General features: G+C 60.2%; 1 protein-coding gene across 2 annotated transcripts in view; it reads right to left on the bottom strand.

Annotated features, from left to right (window-relative positions):
- SEPTIN9 (septin 9) overlaps positions 1-19,649 on the bottom strand; it is a 136,949-nt gene that overhangs the window by 73,540 nt on the left and 43,760 nt on the right. For both annotated transcript variants that reach the window (XM_075562280.1, XM_075562279.1), the window contains exon 2: positions 794-1,411. In XM_075562280.1, the coding sequence (XP_075418395.1) occupies positions 794-1,411 (618 nt within the window). The remainder of the gene's footprint in view (positions 1-793; positions 1,412-19,649) is intronic.

Here is a 19,649-nt window from a genome sequence, read left to right as displayed (position 1 = left end):
AGAGAGCCGGGCCTTTCTCCTGCAGAGCTTCTAGCGGTTTCGGTTTCGAGCTGCCGACCTTGAGGCTCGCAGCCCAAGGCGTAACCACGACGCCACCAAGGCTCCAACCCACTGATGAAGGGACAACGAAGTGTGGATGAATAACCCAAACCAAACCCACGGCCCTCCAGTCCACACCCACTCACAGCACCTCCCCCACCAGGACGGAGCAGGGCAGCTCCCCCCAGGCACCCAAGGCCGCCAGTCTTTGCAGGAGCAGACACCTCATCTTGCTGCCCCCTGACCAGCTGCTGGGTTAGAACCACTGACCTCACAGGCCAACTCGAGCCCACACGTCCCCAGGGCTCCTTTCCAGAGACCCTCCCAGCATCCCTGAGAAGGAGCACGCAGAGGCCACAGCCCACAGTCCTCCAGGAAGGAGGAGGAAGTGCCGGGCCTCGAGGGAGCAGCCCGCCCTGACACTGGGCCCTCCATCTCCGCCTTGGCCGGCAACAGTCAGCCGTTTTGTGCTGGTACCTGCCACCTGTGGGACCACCTGCTGGTCCTGCACCCTCACCCATGGCACCTTCTGGAGGGGGGGGGTCTAAAACACAGTGCCCTCCATGAGTCAGCCTCACCTCCAGCCCCCCTGGCAACGGCCCATCTGACCGGCGAGGCAGCCTGAGTACCACAAGTCTAGCTGGGGTCCAACTTCCTGGCGGGGCAGGACGAGCAGCGACCACCCACTGCACTCGGTGTCCACGGTGGGCACCCCCGTGTTTAGTCCCCCATCTCCAAATGAAGCATTACTCACCCTCCATGCTCCGGGGCGGGGGCTCGGCCACAGGGGGCTGAGGCCTGGGCTCCAGACGGCTCTGCAGACTGGGTTCTGAATTCTCCAGGGCCTGGGGAGGTGTGGGGGCGGCAGGCGCCTCCGCCGGCTTGGACACCTGGATCTCCACTCTCTTGGGGGCAGCGTCGGTGGTCTCCGGAGCCTTGGGGGCAGGGAGCTCCATCCGCCGGTGGGCCGCCTCTTGGGACTTGAGCAGCGAGATCTCCGTCCTGCGCGGTGCTAGCTCAGGCGTCTTGTGGGCCAGCCCCTCCGCCCGCTTGAGGCCGAAGCGGGCCTGCCCGGGGGTGCTGGCCGTCTCCACTTGCTTGGAGGAGATATCGATGGACAGCTCCGTGCGCCGGGACACCGGCTCGGCTGCTTTGGGCCCCGGGAGCTCGACCCTCCGCAGGGCAGCTTTGGGGGAGCGCTGGCTGAAGGAGTCTGCGTGGCGGGCCTGCTCAGGGGGTGCCCTGGCCCCCAGCTCCTGGAACTTCTGGGTGGAGCTGGCCACGGAGGCGCGGAGCAGGGGCGGCTGCACCCTCCTGGATGGCGTGGAGTTGGGCGTGTCAACCTCCTCCACTTCAAACGACCTTTTCAGGGCTGCAAGAGAGACAGAGACATGGTGAAGACACCCGCTTTAGGGGGGGTGTGGCAGGGGCTCCCCCAGCGACTGCCCCCTTGGCCCTCCCTGGTGGGAGGCTTCAGCCGAATCAATAAAACGAGACCCTTCCACACCTTGTGACACAGGCCAACAGACACTGTCCTGGTGCCGGCCAGGGTGTGAGTGATCTGTAATCCGGACGCTGAGTGAACAGAGACGGGGGACAAGTGGGCAGATACCGTTTGAGGCCGCTCATAGGAGACCTCTGGAAGACCTAACGTCAAAGATCTACTGCCAGCGAGTCGATTCTGACTTGTTCACCAACCACCACTGAGTCGATTCTGACGCACAGACGCCACACGGCAGGGCAGAGCTGCTCCCTGGGGTATCTGGAGCCGTAGATCGTCAAGGGAATAGAAAAACAGATCGTTCTCCTTTGGGAGGCCTGGTGGTCTCAAACTGCTGACCTTGAAGTTAGCGGCCCAACGTGTAACACACTATGCCATCCGGGTTCCCAGTGACCTGCAGGGGCAGACAGACTCATCTTTGTCCTCAGAGTGGTGGGTGGGCTCAAACCGCTGGCCTCTGTGCGTCAGAATCGACTAAGCCACAGGGCCACTGGGCCCTCCCGTGAGATCTCTGCACCAAGCAGACTTAGCATATTTACTGGCGGTGACTAGGGCCCAAGAGGCCCTGGTTGTGCAATGGTTGGAGCACTGGGCTGGCCATCAAAGAGCCACTGCTGAGCAGCCTTTAAGCCATAGTCTATCTCGGTGGCAATGTGCTGGGGCTGGTTTGGGGGAGAGAAAAAACTCAAAAGCCAGACTCACGGCCATAGACTGAAGTCTAACTCCTCACGACCCTCCAGACGGAACAGCACCCCCCGCTCGCCCCCGTGGGTTTTCAAAGCTATACATCTAAGCAGAAGCAGAGAGTCTCATCTTTCTCCCATGAAGCGACTGCTAGGTTTGAACTGCCAACCTTGTGGTCAGGAACCCACCATGGAGCACAGAAGGTTATCAGGGGTCCCTCGACAGGGAGGAAGGAGGGGGAATTACTGCTTGACGTATCGATGTCGATCAAGGAAAAAAGACCTTGCTGGGGCTTTTCATGGGAATTGTATGAAACCTGGAGATCAATGAAGGCAGAAGCACCCCTCTTCCTATGCTCACTCGTCCATGGTCGTGGTATGTGCGCCCACCGATCAGGCCCTCTCGGGCATCTTTCCGCTGCGTTTCCCGCACACAGATCTCTATTTTATCAAGTGCCGGGCTGAGCACTTCCCTTCAGAGCCACCGTACATGTGGCGACATTGAGGTTCCCACAGGTTCGCGGTTAAACTACAAGGGACCTTCAGAGAGTTTGGGGTGGATCTGACTGAAAAGACGCCCTTCGTCCATGAAGCTGGTGACCTTAGAGTCCTGACTGTCACCTTGCTGAGCTCACTAGTTCTAGGTTTCTAAATGCCATCCAGCAGACAGCTTCGTATGACCTACGGACACACACACACACACACACACTTGTGTTATCTACAAATAGAGGCGGTCTCGTTTCCTTTCACCAAAAAGAAGGCCTGATTGCTTCGGGGCTCATATCTGTTAGCGGTGCGGACCTTATTAGGAAAGAGACGGTGGTGGTGGTCCCACGCATGGGGACATCATCAAGGCCAGAGATGTACGCAGAAGGTGACCGAAAAGCCAACTTCCAAAGCGAGGGAGAAAAGAGTCAGCTCAGCCCAGTGGCCTCTGGGAGACAAATGCAGTCGTGAGGATAGGCCAGCGAGAAGCAGGACACGGAGGACACCAGCCTCCCCTCACCCCTGGGCCAGTGCCACTGTCCCCTCTGCAGCTGCAGCCTCTGCTGTGGGAGTGGCCCGAGGTCTCGACCCACCAGGGGCTTCTCCTCCGTCCACACCCTCCTCCTCTCAGGGGACATGGCCCCAGTGGCCACCCCTTCCCCACCGGGGCTTCGAGAGGAGGAAACAGCTCTGTCGATAACAAAGGCACAGGCGTCCCTGGCATGCTTCCTGCACCGGGTGCCAACCGCACAGTCTCATTCACATTCTGAACCCATGGGGAGACTGAGGCACGGAGCGCCGACACAACACGCCCAGCCAATGAGGGGAGAGTAAGTGTCTGGGCCAGAAGACACTCCCATGCTCACAGCCTTTCCTGGTCCTCACCCTGCCCTGGCTAACACTGGCCCAGGGATGCTGTCCCACCACCACCACCCCCAGCAGCCCCATATGTATTTCTGTTCTGGGACCCACCATCTCTCCAGGGCTTGTTCCCCACAGGCAGCGGGCAGTGCTGGGGGGGGCCTCCCTCCCTCCTCACGGTCCCTGCAGCCACCCAAACCAGAACCAGCTGTTGCGCTGAGTGAGGCACGCAGGCAGCAGCCACGTGGCGGCCAGGCCACTCCTTCCCTGCTGAGCGTAGCCCCCCCCCACCCGGTCCCCTCAGCCCTCTCTTCCCCATGCACACCCCAGGACTGGACCTCAAAGACCCTGGCACCCCCAGGACCCAAGCACCCCCACAGGGAAAAGGGAGGGGTCTCTGAAGCTGGTGTAAGGGGCCCCTCCCCCAGTATTCCTCTCCCAAACCTCAGCACAAGAAGACTGGGGGGGGGGGTCCGGGGGAGGGTCGTGCGCTTAGGGGTGGAGGGAGGCAGTAGCAGTAGGCCTTCCCCTATGTCAGCAGCCTGGACAACTAAGCCCAGGGCTGGGCCTTAGGACACTCCTCTCTTGCCTGAGCACCCCTCCTTCTTGGGGGACGTTCCTGAGGGGCCATGCTCGCCCACCAAGAGGCAGCCGAAGGATACAGCAGGTGGGAAGCAGTGCGGGGTTCCGAGCCAGCAGGTCACCCTGAGCCGTGGGCAGGCATCGGCTCCTCAGCCTCATGCTGCCTGGCAGGGGCATGGGCTCAGCATGGCGGGTCGTCTGAGCTCTGGGAGAGCCTGGGGGTCTGGATCTAAACAGCCACTCCTGACTTGCACATGCTGGCACAAGCCAAGCCCAAGCCGCTGCAAGCACAGTGCCGTGGGACATGACGGTGTACGGAGGAGGGGCTAGCGGCCAGCCAGCTCGGCTGCTGAACTGGGAAGCTGGAGTCCCCCCAGAGACACCGTGGCAGAACCAAGCACAGGCCACAGCGCCAAGGATCTCAGCTCACCCACATCCATCTGCAATCAATGCTCGCGGAAGCTCAGAGGACTTGCGGCATCAGGGACCTCTGCTGCATGAGACCTCTCCATTGCATTGAAAAGCCAGGCCGGGACTCTGAGGATGAAGCCGCACCTGAGTCAGGGAATTTCCAATGGCCTCCTGCACGTGCGAGACTGGACCCGGGTCCCCACGCCCAGCAATCCCACAAACGGTTCCCACGTCCGGCTCTTGAATGATAGGCTGGAGGCGTGAGCCCATTGGGCAGCACCTCCATAGAAAGGCTGTCTACTTGCCCAAGCAGGCCACGGCGGGCCGGGAGGCTGCCACGCTCTGCTCTGGCAGAGCCTCCCACGGCTGCGGTTAGGTGCTTTCCACGTCCTGGTGGTGCCTGTCAGGTCTGGCTCCAGGGACCCTGCAGGGCAGAGCTGCCCTGCTCTGTGGGGCTGCCAAGGCTATGGAACTTTGCAGGGCAGACAGCCTCATCTCTCTTCCTCTGAGTGGCTGGTGGGCTTGAACCACCAACCTTGTGGCTAGCGGCCCAACCCCCCTGCCCCACAGTGCCACCGCGGCTCCAGCTGGGGAAAGGAGACAACTTGTGAAGATGCAGGCAGAATAGGATCCGAACACGAGGCCGGGCATCCGCATGTGGACACATGAGTCACCAGGTGTGCTGTGAGCTGAACACGTCTCAGCTTTGAGACAGGAGCGCTAGCTCAGTGGTTCAATCCCCGCCTGCCACGTGAGAGACCCGGGTTTGATCCTGGGTCCTGTGTGCACCTCCCACGCAGCCACCACCCACCTGCCTGGGAGGCCTGTGTGCTGCTGAACAGGTTCCCGTGGAACTTCCAGACTAGGAAAGACTAGGAAGAAAGACCTGGCAGTACAGCTCCGGACATCAGCCTCGGCACGATCCTGTGGATCCCAACGGTCTGATCCCACTCTGCCTGGGGTCACCGTGAGGCGGGGTCTGACCTGACTGGCAGCTAACGATAACAGTGTGTACAACGATTCCGCCGCCCGGGACCCTGCAGGGCAGAGCTGAGCAGCCCCGGAAGGTCTCCAAGGCTATCTATCTTTGCAGGGGCAGAGAGCCTCGTCTTTCTCCTGTCAAGCGGCTAGCAGGTTTGAACCACGCACTCTGTGCCCAGCAGCTCAGTGCGTGGCTCACAGTGCCACCCGGGCTCCTCATGAGTGGGACCAAGCAGAGCTGCTACAGCCATTCTCTGAGGGTCTGGGCAGAAGAGAAGGCGAGCTGCCCTCTCTGACTGCAAGGGGGACCGGACCTGCAGCCCATGGCAGAGCCTGAGGACCCGGGAGGCCACTAGTGTGGGCAGACAGGAGCAGACAGCACCAGAGGGGCTCCTGTCCCCCGAAAGCATCCAGAGAGCCCGCCGTGAATCCAAGTGCCCCCAGCTCCAAGTTCCGAGCTCTTGCTCTCCTCCCGAAAACCTTCCATAGCCTCCTCTACCCACCCACCCCCACCCCCACCCCCACCCAGGACTTGCTCCACCAGCCTTCAGAGTGTGCCTGCACCCGGCTCCACTTCCGGGAATCTCTCCCACGGAAACCATCAGAAACACAAGATCTATGAACACGGACATGTGCGTCAGCATTGGAACAGCCAACACTGGGCTGCGGGCTCTGCTAAACAGACACACATGCCCAAGGGCTGGGCAACCCCCCAAACTGCGCTCATACCCAAGAGAAATGCTTGGAATGTGACGGTAAGTAAAAATAGCGCCCAAGACGCCTCACTCCATACACGTCGCACGCACACATGTGCGCCCACACGCATGTTCACACACGTGTGAGCAGAAGTGACGGCATGGAGGTGGGTGGTTTTCCTCAGTAGGCTGCCCTCCTTCTCTCAGAGTGTGGGGGAGGGGGGCTCACAGCGGTGACGCAGCGGCAGAATTCTCACCATCCACAAGGGAGACTGCACTCCACCCCAGGCCAGTGCACCCCAAAGGTACCCGCTCCCTGCTGGCCATTATGTTACAGTGTTAAAAAGCAGGGCGTGACTTTGAAGGCTCAGGCGAATCTGACCCAGGCCAGGGTGTTTCCGAGCTCTTCCTGAAAGTAGAGAAGAGCGGAGAAGAACTGGGCACTTGAAGGACGGCGCTGGGGAAGAATCTTGCAAGTCCCACGGACGGCGAACAGGATAAACAGATCTGTCCTGGAAGAAGTCTGGCCAGAGTGCTCCTGAGAGGCAAGGAAGGCGAGACTCTGTCTCATGAACTCTGGACGTGTCAGTGGGAGACCAGCCCCAGGAGAAGGGCATCCTGCTGGGTAAAGAGGAGGGGCAGTGAAAGAGAGGAAGGCCCTCATGGAGATGGACGGACACAGTGGCTGCAACACTGGGCTCAGATACAAGAACCACTGTGTGGACGGGGCAGGACCGAGCAGTGTTTCCTCCTGCTGGACATCAGGTCACTGTGGGTCGGAACCAACTGGGCGGCACCTCTCGGCAATAACGACCGACCGCCTGTCTGTCCGTGGAGGCACGTGTGTTGCCGCATTCTGAACGGGTCTCAGCAGGGCTTCAGTCAGAGAGAGACTAGGAAGAAAGGCCTGGTGGTCTGCTTCCAGCATCCAACCAGTGAGAGAGAAGCTTTGGATTGAAACGGCCAGGATCCACAACCCACCAGGGGAGAGGACATGGCCAGGCAACATTTCCCTCTTGTGTGCATGGGGTCGCCCCAAGTCTGCAGGTCCCTAAAAGCTATCAGGAGAGAAGACTGATGTCTGCAGACATCTCTGCCCGCTCCTCTCAGCGCCTGTCTCACTCCGCTCCTCGTCCTCCGCCAGGCCTGCCCACCCACAGCCTCTATCCCGTCCGTCGGTCGGTGATGCTGTGCACAGAGGCTGCGGGCTGGGGAGGGGGCTCCAGCCGGCCCCCAGAGGGTGGAAGCAGGTGCTGGATCTGGGCCTGTTTAAGGAGGAATGTGCCCCGTACAAGGGACCATTGTTGAAGACCTTGTCCTGACCGCCTGCTGCCAGACAAACCTGCTGCTGCTCCCGAAACCAAAGTGGGGCCCTTCCCCGCGCACCCGGCCTCAGGCCCCAGGCTGGGCAGTGGGAACAGCGACCCTCAGGGCCCTGCCCAGCCTGGGACTAGGCCTTCCCAGAAGGGCTCAGAGCAAAAGCAGGGAACATCCAAGCCCTTCAGGAGTGGCCAGCCCAGCCCCTCCCTGTAGACAGAAGTCACCCAGGAACCGTGATCAGGCCCGAGGAACCAGGAGACCAGTGCTGTGGATGGACGCCTCCCTGTCCCTACTGAGACCCGGGAGAACTGCGGCCGGCACTGGGCACAGCCTGTAGCCTCTACAGGGAGTCCCACGCAGCCACCGGTTCCGAGGCCCCACGTGGGCCAGTCTTGCTGAGAGCAGCCTTCATGCCCGCACAGCTGGGCTGCCGGTGCCCCTGGGAGCTTGGGGTCAGCTCTGCCCTCCTCTTGCTGTTGCTGTGAGCTTCTGCCTACTGGGCAGTGGGCTGGGACCCTGCTGCCTGGCCTGGCCTGTCCCCACAAAGGCTGACTGATGTGGTGGCGCTGGCGTCTGTCTCGGGAGGGCATCCGTCCTACGTCCCCACCCTCCTGCTGATGCAGAACTTTGGGGGCTGCCAGGGAAACCCTCCCCCCACCCTGGAGGCTTGAGACCCAGAGGCTGAGTCGATTCAACCAGGACATTCCTTCAGAAGAAAGGAACTCAGGGCCCCACAGTAACGGTGGCTGACCTGGCTGGGGCGGGGATGCCCAGTGGGGCCCTGAAGAATGAGGCCCGTCACCCAGGTAAAGGGTACATGGTGGACAATCCACCCCTGCCCCCCACCATGCTCAGATGCTCAGTGATACTTCCTGCCACAGTCTCCTCCTCACACCCTGGATTCCCAGGCTCACCTCCCACTAGGAACCCCCTCCCCACCCCAGTCTCAGGACCTATTTCTGGGGGGACCCAAATTAAAACAGCACCTCGGGCCTGGGCTCTGGGTTGGAGGAAGGGGTGGGGGAGGCAGGGCCAGTACACAGAGGACGCAACGCACAGTGAGGGGTGGAGTAGGGGTGCCCTTCAGGAAGTCACAAAACCCAAAAGGCAGGCCTTGCAAACAGACGCCGCCGCTGGGGGAGCTGCCCACGCCCAAGAGGGGAAGCCGGAAACGCCGGGTCTGCTGAGCCAGCCTGTCAAGTCCACCCCAGGCAGGGCAATCGCTCCCCTCAAAGAAGCCAGCCCCCTCAGCCCACCCACAGCCGGAGCCGAGCAGGAGCAGATGCCTTTGAAGAAAGGTGCTGAAGCAGAACCCTGGACGCCTGCACACTGTCCACTGAAGGAACAGACCTGTGACGGAAGAGGTCCAGTCAGGCGCTCCTCAGAGTCAAGCAGGGCCAGGCTTGGTCTCATGTGTTGTCAGGAAAGACCGGCCCCTGCAGAAGGACCTCATGCTTGGTCAGAGCCAAAGAGGAAGGCCTTCCAACAAGAAGGATGGACACGGCGCTGGGCTCAATCACAGTGACGTGATTGTGAGGCTGGCGCAGGGCCGGGCAGCGTTTCATCCTGTTGTTTCCCAGGGTCACTTCGGGCTGGAGTCGACCTGACAGCACCACCAGAATGCAGGCAGGAAGAAGAGGCAGCTGCTGGAACCACAGTTCAAACCCTCCCCATAGCTCGTCCTCTCTGTACGCCCTCAAGTCCAGGCCCAGTGCACTGAGCCATCTCGGGGCTGGCCTCTTTCTGCCACAGACCCTGGCTGGCCATGCTGGAGGGCAGCCTGGTGCCCGAGAGTGCATTGGACCTCTCTGCACAAGTGTCCAGTAACAGCAGGCCTGACCCAAACACCGAGCCCGCTCAGCCCCATGGCCGGCCTTCTGTGGCGATCTGCACTTCCAGGCCCATGTGCCCAGCCTGGACCTCGACCAAGCCACCGGCCGGTCCAGGAGAAAATGGGGGAACCACCTCCACTCACCCAGGGCAGCCTGCAGAAGGGGGACAGCCTGCTGAGCTCCTGGGGGATCATGAGGGGACAGCCTGTGGAGCTCCTCCTGAGAAGGGGGTCCTTGAAGGGGAGCAGTCTGTGGAACTCCTGACAAGAGGGGTATGGGTCATGAAGGGGACCCAGGGAAGCAGAAGCTGGGGGCCTGCATGGAGGCTACCTGATGGGGCCTAATAAGTGGCTTTTGCCAGGGAGCTTCTTATGCTCCCGGGGGAGCCTCTGCCACTATGGAAATCCTGCCTGCTCCTCTGCCTGCGGCCCCTGCCCCACAGGCCTGGCCTGGCTGGCAGTTCCAACACAGCCGTGTGAAAAGACACAGGACATTCCCCACCCTGAGCGCTGATGGTCCAGCAAAACAAGTGCACCCCACACCCCCGCAGGGCTGAGGCAACACTTCCAAGGGTGAGGCCGAAAGTGGGACCCAACGGACTGGGGCCCTCCACCCCGCACCAGCAGCCCAGTGGCAGCTGCGGTCAACAGCTGGCCTTCCGGATTCGCTCTTTCCCCCTAATCTTGATTCTCGCTTCTCCAGGGACAAAGCTCTCTAGTGGTCAGGCCAGTGAGGGCACAGGTTTGCCCTCCACCCTGCCCCCAGTCCCTCTGCCCACCCAGTGACATCAGCCATCCACCCCAAACCGGAAAATGCCTGTCCAACCTCTGCAATGGACCCCAGAAAGCTGTGCCCTCAAGGGACACGGAAACCCAGCCTGGCAGTGCCACCTGTGGAGGCGGGGGTGGGAGGGACTGGAGTCCTCTGTGCGGACACATGCAGTCCCCAGCCCTGGTCCAGGGGCACGTCACCCCCACTGGACAAATGTGCCCCCCAGAAGAGTTGGTCCTGGGTCGGGTGGGCCCTCAGCCAGTGACCAGGGCCCTGGTGGTACAACAGGTCAGCCCTGGCTGCTAAGGGCAAGGTCGGAGTTTTGAGCCCGCCCAGAAGGGTCATGGAAGACCTGGCGACCTGCCCCGACTGTGGAGCAGCTCTACCCTGCCACGTGGAGCCACTGTGAGTCAGAACAGACAGGACGACACCCACCAACACCACAAACCAGAGACACATGGGGCCACGGCCAACACCCCCACCCGCCACCATCAATGCTGACTTGTGGCAGCCTATGAGGAAAGGGTGGAACCACCTCCGTGGGCTTCACAGCTATCTCTACGACGCAGACGGCCTCGTGTGTCTCCCGAGGAGCGACTGGTGGGTTCGAACCACTGCCCTTGCCTTTATCAGCTCAGCGAGCAGCGCACGAGGCCCCCAAGCTCCTTGCAGGAGGCAGAGCAGAAGGCACCGCAGGACAGACGGCAGGGGAGATGCCGGAGGAAGTGGGGGAAATCACAAGGGGTGAAGGGGCGGGGCACCAGAAGCTAGGAGATGAGGCAGGGCCCTCCCTGAGAGTCCCTGTGAGTGGGTCTCTGCTGACTGACAAGGCCCTGGTCTCAGGCTCTGGGTCCTGGATAAGGGGGGAGAAACCCTGTGGGGGTCTCGTTAGGGCCGCCCCAGAGACTCAGTGACCCTCAGAATGAGGGTGGATGGGTCGCAGGCCCTTCTGTTGAACTTGTGAGGGTTCTGTTGACACAGACGCTACTTGCCGCCGCTGAGTCACTGCTGAGAGGGGACAAGGGCGCCTGCAGCCCAGCCAGCTTGGCAGGAAGACGCCTCTCCCCACAAGGCCCCGTCAGCCGCCAGCACGCTCCCTGCCCTTGCCACTGCCAAAGCACCCCCCTCCCACCCCCACACAAACACATATCCCCTTCCTGCCGCTCAGAGATGCCCCACATTGGCCCCACAGTGCTGCACCCACATGCCCACCTGAGCCGGGCCGGACCAGCTGCACACTGGACTCCATCCCAGTGTCCCCAGAAGTACCCATCTGGGATCAGACTCCACAGTCACTCTTCCAGGGGCAGAGGCTGGGCTGGAAGTGTCCTACCCCTACTGAACTCCACCAAAGGGGCTGGGGAGCCCTGGAGGTCTAGTATAGGCATCAGGCTGCTGACCACTAGGTCGAGGGTTCGGACCCACCAGCCGCTGCGAGGGAGGAAGAAGAAGTCGCCTTCTTCCATCAAGACTGACCGCCTCGGACACCCCAGGGAACAGTTCTCCTTCATCCTGTAAGGGTTGCTCTGAGTCTGGTGGGTTATCCGTGTATGCTGTGACCAGGAGGAAGGGAAATGGGATTAAGCCTTGAGCTGGGAATGTGGTGGGATAAGAGGAAGAACTTTCGAACCAGCGCTGCTGGTGGACCAGCTCGGTGTACCGAACAGAGGCACTGTCCACTGCCCAGAACTGATCCCTGTGGGCTGGCCTCGGCATGGTCTGCCTGGAGCAAGGTGCAGAGATTAAATGACCTTTCAGGGCTCTGGGGGTCAAAGGTCCCCTGATAGATGGTGGCTGATGAAGGCAGGTGGGAGTGACTGGCCTCAAGGCAGAGCAGTGCAGGCTGCTACTCCAAGGGTCACAGAGGTCAGTGAGTCCCCCTGAGGGAGGGGGTGTGCCCAGTGCAGCCTGGGCCCCCTCCCCTGCTCCTGTCCCAGCTAGTCCTCTCTCTGGCTGCTGGGAAGACCCAGCTGCCCGCTCCCGTGGATACAAGGGTGAGCTGGAGGCCCCTAAAGGGTCTCCACCACCCCCTGTCCTCCTTCACCTTGACCCCTCCTAACACCCCCAGCCCAGGAAGTGCTGGGCTCCACTGGGTTTTCAGGGCTGGTGGCGGGGTGTGGTTTCACCAGATCTTTCTTCGGCGGTACCTCTGGGTCTACATCTGACCCTCCAGCCCAGAGGTTGGCCACCCAGAGTGGCGTCTGTCTTTTGCCTCAGAACGCCACACCCTGGCCCTGGATCAAGCTGTGGGTGGTGTTAGGTCCGTTCCCACCCATAGGGACTGGATGCACCAGGGAGGGAAACCCCACCCAGACCTGTACCGGCCATCCTCGCAACTGTTCCTCTGCCCAAGCCCACGGGGCAGCCTCTGTGCCCGTCCATCTCAGCAACACACGAGCCACCAGTGTGACACGCTGCCAGGCCTCTGACGCACACGCTGCCCCCAGCAGGAAGACCCACAGACATAGCACGGGCCCTCCATGCCCCACGGGACGTCACCGTCCCAGCACAGACAAGAAAGCCACTGCTCCCTGCTCACCCACCAACCTGGGGTTAAAAGGGAGGAGCCATTAACACAGCAACTGGGAAAGCTAAGCCCCACCCACCCACCCCAGGCCACGAGGCCAGGTGGAGCACACCCCTCACTCACACTGGGGACCAACATGGGGGATGGAGGGGCCTGTCTGTGAGGTGGCCAGAGGCGGCAGCAGAAGGGCCAGCAAGAGCTGTGGCCTAATTACAGGGGGCGGTGGCCCCAGAGGTTAGAGGTCAGGCCCCGGTCAGCGTGGCACTGGAGGACACAGGCCAGGGCCCTGGGCGCACAGTAACCACCACGGCCTCTGACCCAAGGCTGGATACTTCTCAGAACACAAAGGGGGTGGCTGGGGGTGGGGTGTTGTCACAGGGAAGTAGGAGATTGGGGTGGGGGTGGCTGCAGCCAGACACTGAAGATTCCAGAACAAACCGTCCTCAGTCCCCAAGAGGCCAGGCCAGCAAGTGGCTGAGATGAGGCCCCCACAGCCGGGGGAGGGATAGGAGGCCCTGTGTCAGCTGCAGGGACCTCAAGCTCGGAGAACCCAGGAGGCACTTGGCAGCCACAGTGAGGTGGCGGTCACACCACGTCTGGGGTCTCTGCCAGGATACATCCCCCCTCCCCAAGGTCAGACGAGTGCCCCAGGGACCTCCAAGGGAGGGGTCCTTGGAGAGAGGAGGGGCAGGAGAGGGGCTGCTGAGAAGGCCCAGGGGAGGGGAAGATGTCTGTCCTGTGGGACAGGGTGCTGGTGGGGGCCCTGCTCCCTGCCATTCTCTGCACACACACCTGTGGGCCCACCTGCCCACCTGCCTCAGCTCCAGGGTGCCCCTGCTCACTCACTCCCTGCTCCTGCTCCCCACCCGGAAGGCCTTCGATGGGCACCTTTCTAGGTGGGATGCTGCCCAGCCCCATGTAAGGTCCAGTCCCTTGGGGGCAGGGGTGTGTGAGACAGGGACAGGTGTCAGGGAACTGCCCCCTCCCAGGCCACACCTGACTCTGAGGAACACCTGTGGGAGAACAAGAAAGAACTGAAGGCTGTTCCCGGGACTCCACGCCCCTGCCTGCGAGTCTGAGAGGAGACCCTAGGTCCCCCACTCCCCGCTCCTGAGCAGACCTGGTCCCTGATAACCTCTGACCTACCCACAGCCACCGGGGCCCAATCCTGCCAATCACAACCTGGGAGCCCCTCAATCCGCCCACTGACTCGAAGACAGACAGGCCAGCAGGCCCGGGCAGTCGGGAACATCCGCAGGGACCCCAGACCTTCCTGGAAGCCCCTTTGGGGAGGTGTAGAGGGAGGTGGGAGACAGAGCCTGCAGACAGTGGGGCTCAGGCTGGAAACAGCCTGCTAACGAACGAAAATAGTTCCGTGATGCTTCATCGCTGAAAGGGTGTGTGTCTGTGTATACATGCATATATGTGTGTACATATATGTGTATGCATGTGTGGTACATCTGTGGTACATGTGTGGTGTGTTTGTGTGTGCATGTGTGTATGTGATGTGTGTACATATCTGGTGTGTGCGTGCATATATGTGTTGTGTACATGTGTGGTACATATGTGTGTACATGTGTGGTACGTCTGTGTGTACATGTGTGGTATGTCTGTGTGTGTATGTATATGTATGTGTGGTGTGTATGGATGTGGGGGGGGTGACTGGAAACTCACGCCCACTTGGCAGTGTCACAGAAGAAAGGCCTGGCCATCGGCTCCCCTCGAGATGACAGCTAAGTCTAAGAGAACTTGTGGGGCCACTCCGGTAACTCACATACGTCACCTGGGGCTGGATCTGACCCCAAGACCAGAGATCCAGAGGGGCATAAGGCCACCAGGAGCCCCCGGTCACCAAGGGGACACAAGGTTTCACTGTCCTCTGTGTTCTACACGAGGAAGGGGGTGGAGAGGGGAGGGGAGACCAGAGTGCTACACCATTCAGGCTGCCAAGCCCTGTCTGGCCCTCTGAAAACTAAACTCTTAAAAACAAGTGTGGGAGAAGTCGGGCCAGTCAGGGTACAGTGAAGCACCAATGAAACATACAGCTTTCCTCTGGTTCTTTAATGCTCCCCCCGCCCCACTATCACGACCCTAATTCTACCTTACAAATCTGGCTAGACCAGAGCATGTACATGGATACAGATAAGAGCTGGAAACACAGGGAATCCAGGACAGATAAACATCTCAGGACCATATTGAGAGTAGCCATACCAGGAGGGTAAAGGGAAGGTGGTGGGAGAACAGGGGCACCAATCACAATGATCTACCTATAGGCCCCTCACAGGAGGATGGACAACAGGCAAGGGGGTAAAGAAAGACATCGGACAATGCAAGACATAACAAAACAATAATAATTTATAATTATCAAGGGTTCATGAGGGAGGGAGGAAGGGAGGGAAAAAATGAGGAGCTGATACCAAGGGCTCAAGTAGAACGAAAATGCTTTGAAAATGATGAGGGCAACAAATGTACAAATGTGCTTGACACAATGGACGGATGGATGGACTGTGATAAGAGTTGTACGAGGCCCCAATATAATGATTTATAAAAAACAAGTGTGCCTTCCCGCAGGGACACAGACCTGTGGTGGACCCCAACCATCCCTGCGGCCTTACGGGCACAGCACGGGGATACCAGGGACGCCCCAGCAAAGCCAGCCACACACGGTCCTGGGCATCCCGGCGTGCAGGCTGAAGTTACGCTGACACCAGGCTGCAGCTGATGAAGCGTGCGAACGCATGGTGATAAGAAGGCTGAGACGCGGTGGACGTGGCCAGCCCGGGGACACCGAGGCGGGAAGTGAGTGTATGCTGGTGGGAAAATGGAGCCAGACGTTTGCTGGACACAAGGTGGCCTCTGACCACCCATCTGTAAACTCTCTCCCGAGGCGACAGGACCATAGGACTCGCAAGTTGAAGCAGGAGGAGCCTGGGTTCACAGTGGCTTCAGATTGGAAGCAGAGTGGGAGAAGGATGGGGCTTTCTATTTGTGCCCAGAATGAGGGTCTCAGAAACCTGCCAGCCGGGGGCCTGCTCTGTAGGGCTTCACAGCAGGGCGGCTTTATGTTTGGATGGAGAGAGGGGGGTGCATGCAGGGATGTCAGTGCCTAACAGGCAGAGGGGTTTCTATAGGGGGGGGTGGGGAAGTGATGGAGGTTTTCAAACATGCCAAGTCTAACGTTGTTCCTGAAGGCAGGCTTCCAAAGGCTAAATGCCATGCTGTCGATCATTTACCACAATTAAAAAGTCAAACCTGAGCCACCTCCAAGCCCTTTCAAACCATCGTCTATCCAAGGCTCCCAGGCTTCTTGCAGGTGGACACTACCCACCTATTTCACACAAGGACACGGAGGTCAGGGAGCCCCAAGTGGTGTGGCTGGGATGGGCGCTGAAGCAGCTTCTAGTCAGACCCTGGTCTCTGCCCACCCCCCAGCTGTCCCATTTGCCCTGGACTTGGAGAGGAGGCCAGGGAGCAAGTGTCAGCAGCAGAAACGCTTAGGTATGAGTGCGGGGATGGGGCTTGGGGAGGCTTGAGCCTGCCTTCCAGCAAGGCCCAAACCAGCTACGAGCCAGGTAATTGGGTGGCCTGCCTGAGCCCAAGCCGCTGTCTACCTGACTGGACTCTGGGGGATGAGCAGAGACTTCACACACCAAGCCGGGAGCCTGACACACAGTAGGTGCTCAGGAAAAGGGGAAGAGGGGCTGTGGAATTACCAAGCCTAAGTGCAGGCAGCGGAAGTGCCTGAGAGAAGGGGGAACAGCTGGAGGCTTGGGCTTGGGTCAGAGACAAAGAATTCAGGAGCGGGAGGGAGGGAGGGAGGACGGTGCAGACAGCTGGCTCCAGGCAGCTGTGTGCAGGAGCCGGCTGCACCATTTAAATATTAGGAGAGATGTAAATATTTGAACCCCACCAGCCCCGCCAAGGCTGGGGCAGATTTCTGCCCTCCCCAGATCTCCACACCCCAGCTTCTCCAGGGTTCAGAGTGCAGGAGCAGCAGATGGTCAGGAGGGGAACTTTGGCTCCACCCTCTGTATACCTTCCCCCAGGGGGGTGTGCCCAGCATGCCAAGTTTCTTGTGTTGCTTAGCAAGACAGTAAGGTGGCCGTTCTGCTGGGGACCAGTCTGCAGCCAGCTCAGCACAGAGAATACGTCTTTGGGCTACTGCCCTCCACCTGTCCCCACCGTCCCCCAATGTCATTAATTTCTACACCGAAGCCCTTCCCACCAGCTGCAATGAACCCCAGTGTGGCTTGCACCCACAGCCCTGTCCACCCCCAATGACGCCCAGGTAAGCTGGCGGCAGTGAGGGCACCTGTGCCAGGTGAGGGGTATGGTGACGTCTTCCACAGTACAAGACAGCCAGCGTCACCTGCCTGCAAACGCCTGCCCAAACCTTTGAGTAGGGGCCCTTCCTCCAGGGAGCTCTCCTAGCCCTCTGCCCAAGGCTGGAGGCTGGACTGCGGCACTCCCAGAGCACCCATGGCCGCAGAGACCATCTGATGAAAAAAGACCAGCCAACGCGCCGGCTGGGGCACCTGTGTGAACACCAAGGATTCCGTGCCCCTCACACTCCCGAGGCACACCCACCCCATCCACGTGCAGTCTCGGCAGCGATGGGGGAGAGGGGGGAAACTGCAGCAGTTCTTTTGGAATAGAGCGCCCCCCCGCCCACCCCCCCACACACAATCCCCAACCATCCAAAGGACCCTTTTGGGTCAGCGCTGGATCAGGCCAGCCAGTGCACGTGCTCCAACAGGATCAGTCTGGGGACAGAGCCGCGTTGGCCCTGCCCTCCCCTCCCGGGGAAGCAGTCACCCACTTGGAAAGTAGGACACAGGTCTCAATTGGCGGGGGCTTCCTGCAGCCAGGGAGAGGCCAGGGCCAGAAGAAGGCTTGCTGGGAGCAGAGCCTGGCCTCTCGCTGGCCCAGACAGCACCCCTCCAGGCCCTGCTCCAGGGGACAGGCAGCGTGAAGCTCAGGGCAAGGGTGTCATTAACAAGCTGCTCTGCAGAGCCCTTTCCTCCCCTGCTGGGGGCATCTGGAGGGACAGGAAGCGTGCAGAGCTGAAAAGGCCCGAGGCCTCCTGTGGGGGGCCCAGCCCAGCCTCCTGCACACTGAGTCTCTGGGCACAGAGGGGACACGGCCTGTCAGTAATCAAAGGGGAGACAGCTGCCCCCTGCTGAGGCCAGGCCAGCCGGCCCCTCCTTTGAATGCCCTCAGATCCACCTCTCCCCAAATCACCCTCTCGGAGAGGAGGGCCATGTGGGTGGGGAAAGGGTGGCAGAGATGCAGTTAAGGACTGGACTCTCGGGATTCCCGAGACTGGGGGCTCAGGGGCCTGGGACCTGCCTTGTCAGCCCCCCAGAATCACTGGGGATCTGGATGGTGCAGGGGGCAGGCACGGGGGCACTCTCAGTCCCTGTCCCAATCCTGGCTGCCCTTTCATCCTTTGCCCAGATTCCAGGTCCTGGCAGCTTTTAGAATCACGCCAAGCGGACTTCCAGCAGACGTTGGTCTCCCGGAATAGAGGATGTCCTGGACGCAGCCATGCCCGGCACCTGGGGAAAAGGAGGGGGGGGGGGGTATGGCAGTGGGGGGATCTGACTGAAGAGATGACAAATGCCCGGGCTTCCGAGAGAGACGGGGTTCTGTGGAGTTCTGACAAGTCAGCCTTGCTCCCAACGCCTCCAAATTTGGGAAAAACCCAAGCAGCTTTGGAAAGGGAGCCGCAGTGGGACCACCCCCTTGGTGGCTTGTTAGGAGGGTGCGCGGGGATGCGTGCCCACTGTGTTTGCAGGACTTGGAGAGGGGTGTGGCCAGGGCAGTGGTTCTCAACCTTCCTGAGGCCATGACCCTTTCATACAGTTCCTCATGTGGTGGTGACCCCCCCCCCACCATAAAAATGGTTTTCATTGCTACTTCATCACTGTCATTTTGCTACTGTGATGAATCAGGCCACCCCTGTGAAACGGTCGCTCGACCTCCAGAGGAGTCACGACCCACAGGTTGAGAACCGCTGCTCTAGGCAAACTGGCAGCAGAGGCCCTGACCCTGGGCCCACCCGCTACTGCTCCCCACAATGGGGCACCGGCCTGGCCTGGCGGGAAGGCAGGACTCTACCCTGGGTTCAGGGACCAGCATGGAGCCTTGGGCCTCCCCGAGGACTCTGTATGGGCCCTGTGCACCTGTCCATAGGAGGGGTGGTGGTGGCAGGTCTCCAGCAGCAGCCGGGTCCATCCTGCACAGAGCAAGAGGCATTCGGCTGGTGAACAGAAGTGGGCAGGGGTAAGGAGGCTGCTGGTCAGGACTGGTCTTCAAGGCAGAGCCCCACCCTCCTCCACCTCCGGGAGTGGAGAAAGAAGAGGAGGGGTTGTATTGGATGGCTAAGGACAGGGCTGGAAGTTCAAACCCACCAATGTCTGTGAGGGAGGAAAATGGGGCTATGTGGGAGCCCCTAAAGACTACAGCCTCAGAAACCCTATAGAGCAGCGGTTCTCAACCTGTGGGTCGCGACCCCTTGGGTGGAACAACCCTTTCATAGGGGTCACCTGATTCATAACAGTAGCAGAATTACTACAATGAAGTAGCGATTAAAAGAATTTTCTAGTGGAGGGTCGTGGCAAGAGGAAGGTTGAGAACCACTCTGCTCTGGAGGGTTCATATGCGCTGGAACTGACTCGATGGCAGTGGGTCTGAGGCTCTTTTTTGGTATTCACCAAACAGTTGGGTTCCAACCCATGTCGCGGTGCCTTAGAAGAAAGGCCTGGTGGGTGAACAAGCGGCCATCTAGCTCAGAAGCAACAAAGGCCACATGGAAGAAGCACACCAGCCTGTGTGACCACGAGGTGCTGAAGGGATCAGGTATCGAGCATCAAAGAACCAAAAAAAAAAAATCATATTGAGGACTTGAAGCAAAGGACTTAAGTGGAGAGCAAATGCTTTGAAAATGATAAGGGCAAA

The sequence above is a fragment of the Tenrec ecaudatus genome, chromosome 10 (genome assembly GCF_050624435.1).
Source record: "Tenrec ecaudatus isolate mTenEca1 chromosome 10, mTenEca1.hap1, whole genome shotgun sequence".
Lineage (NCBI taxonomy): Eukaryota > Metazoa > Chordata > Mammalia > Afrosoricida > Tenrecidae > Tenrec > Tenrec ecaudatus.
This window is presented reverse-complemented; position numbering and strand designations above follow the sequence as displayed.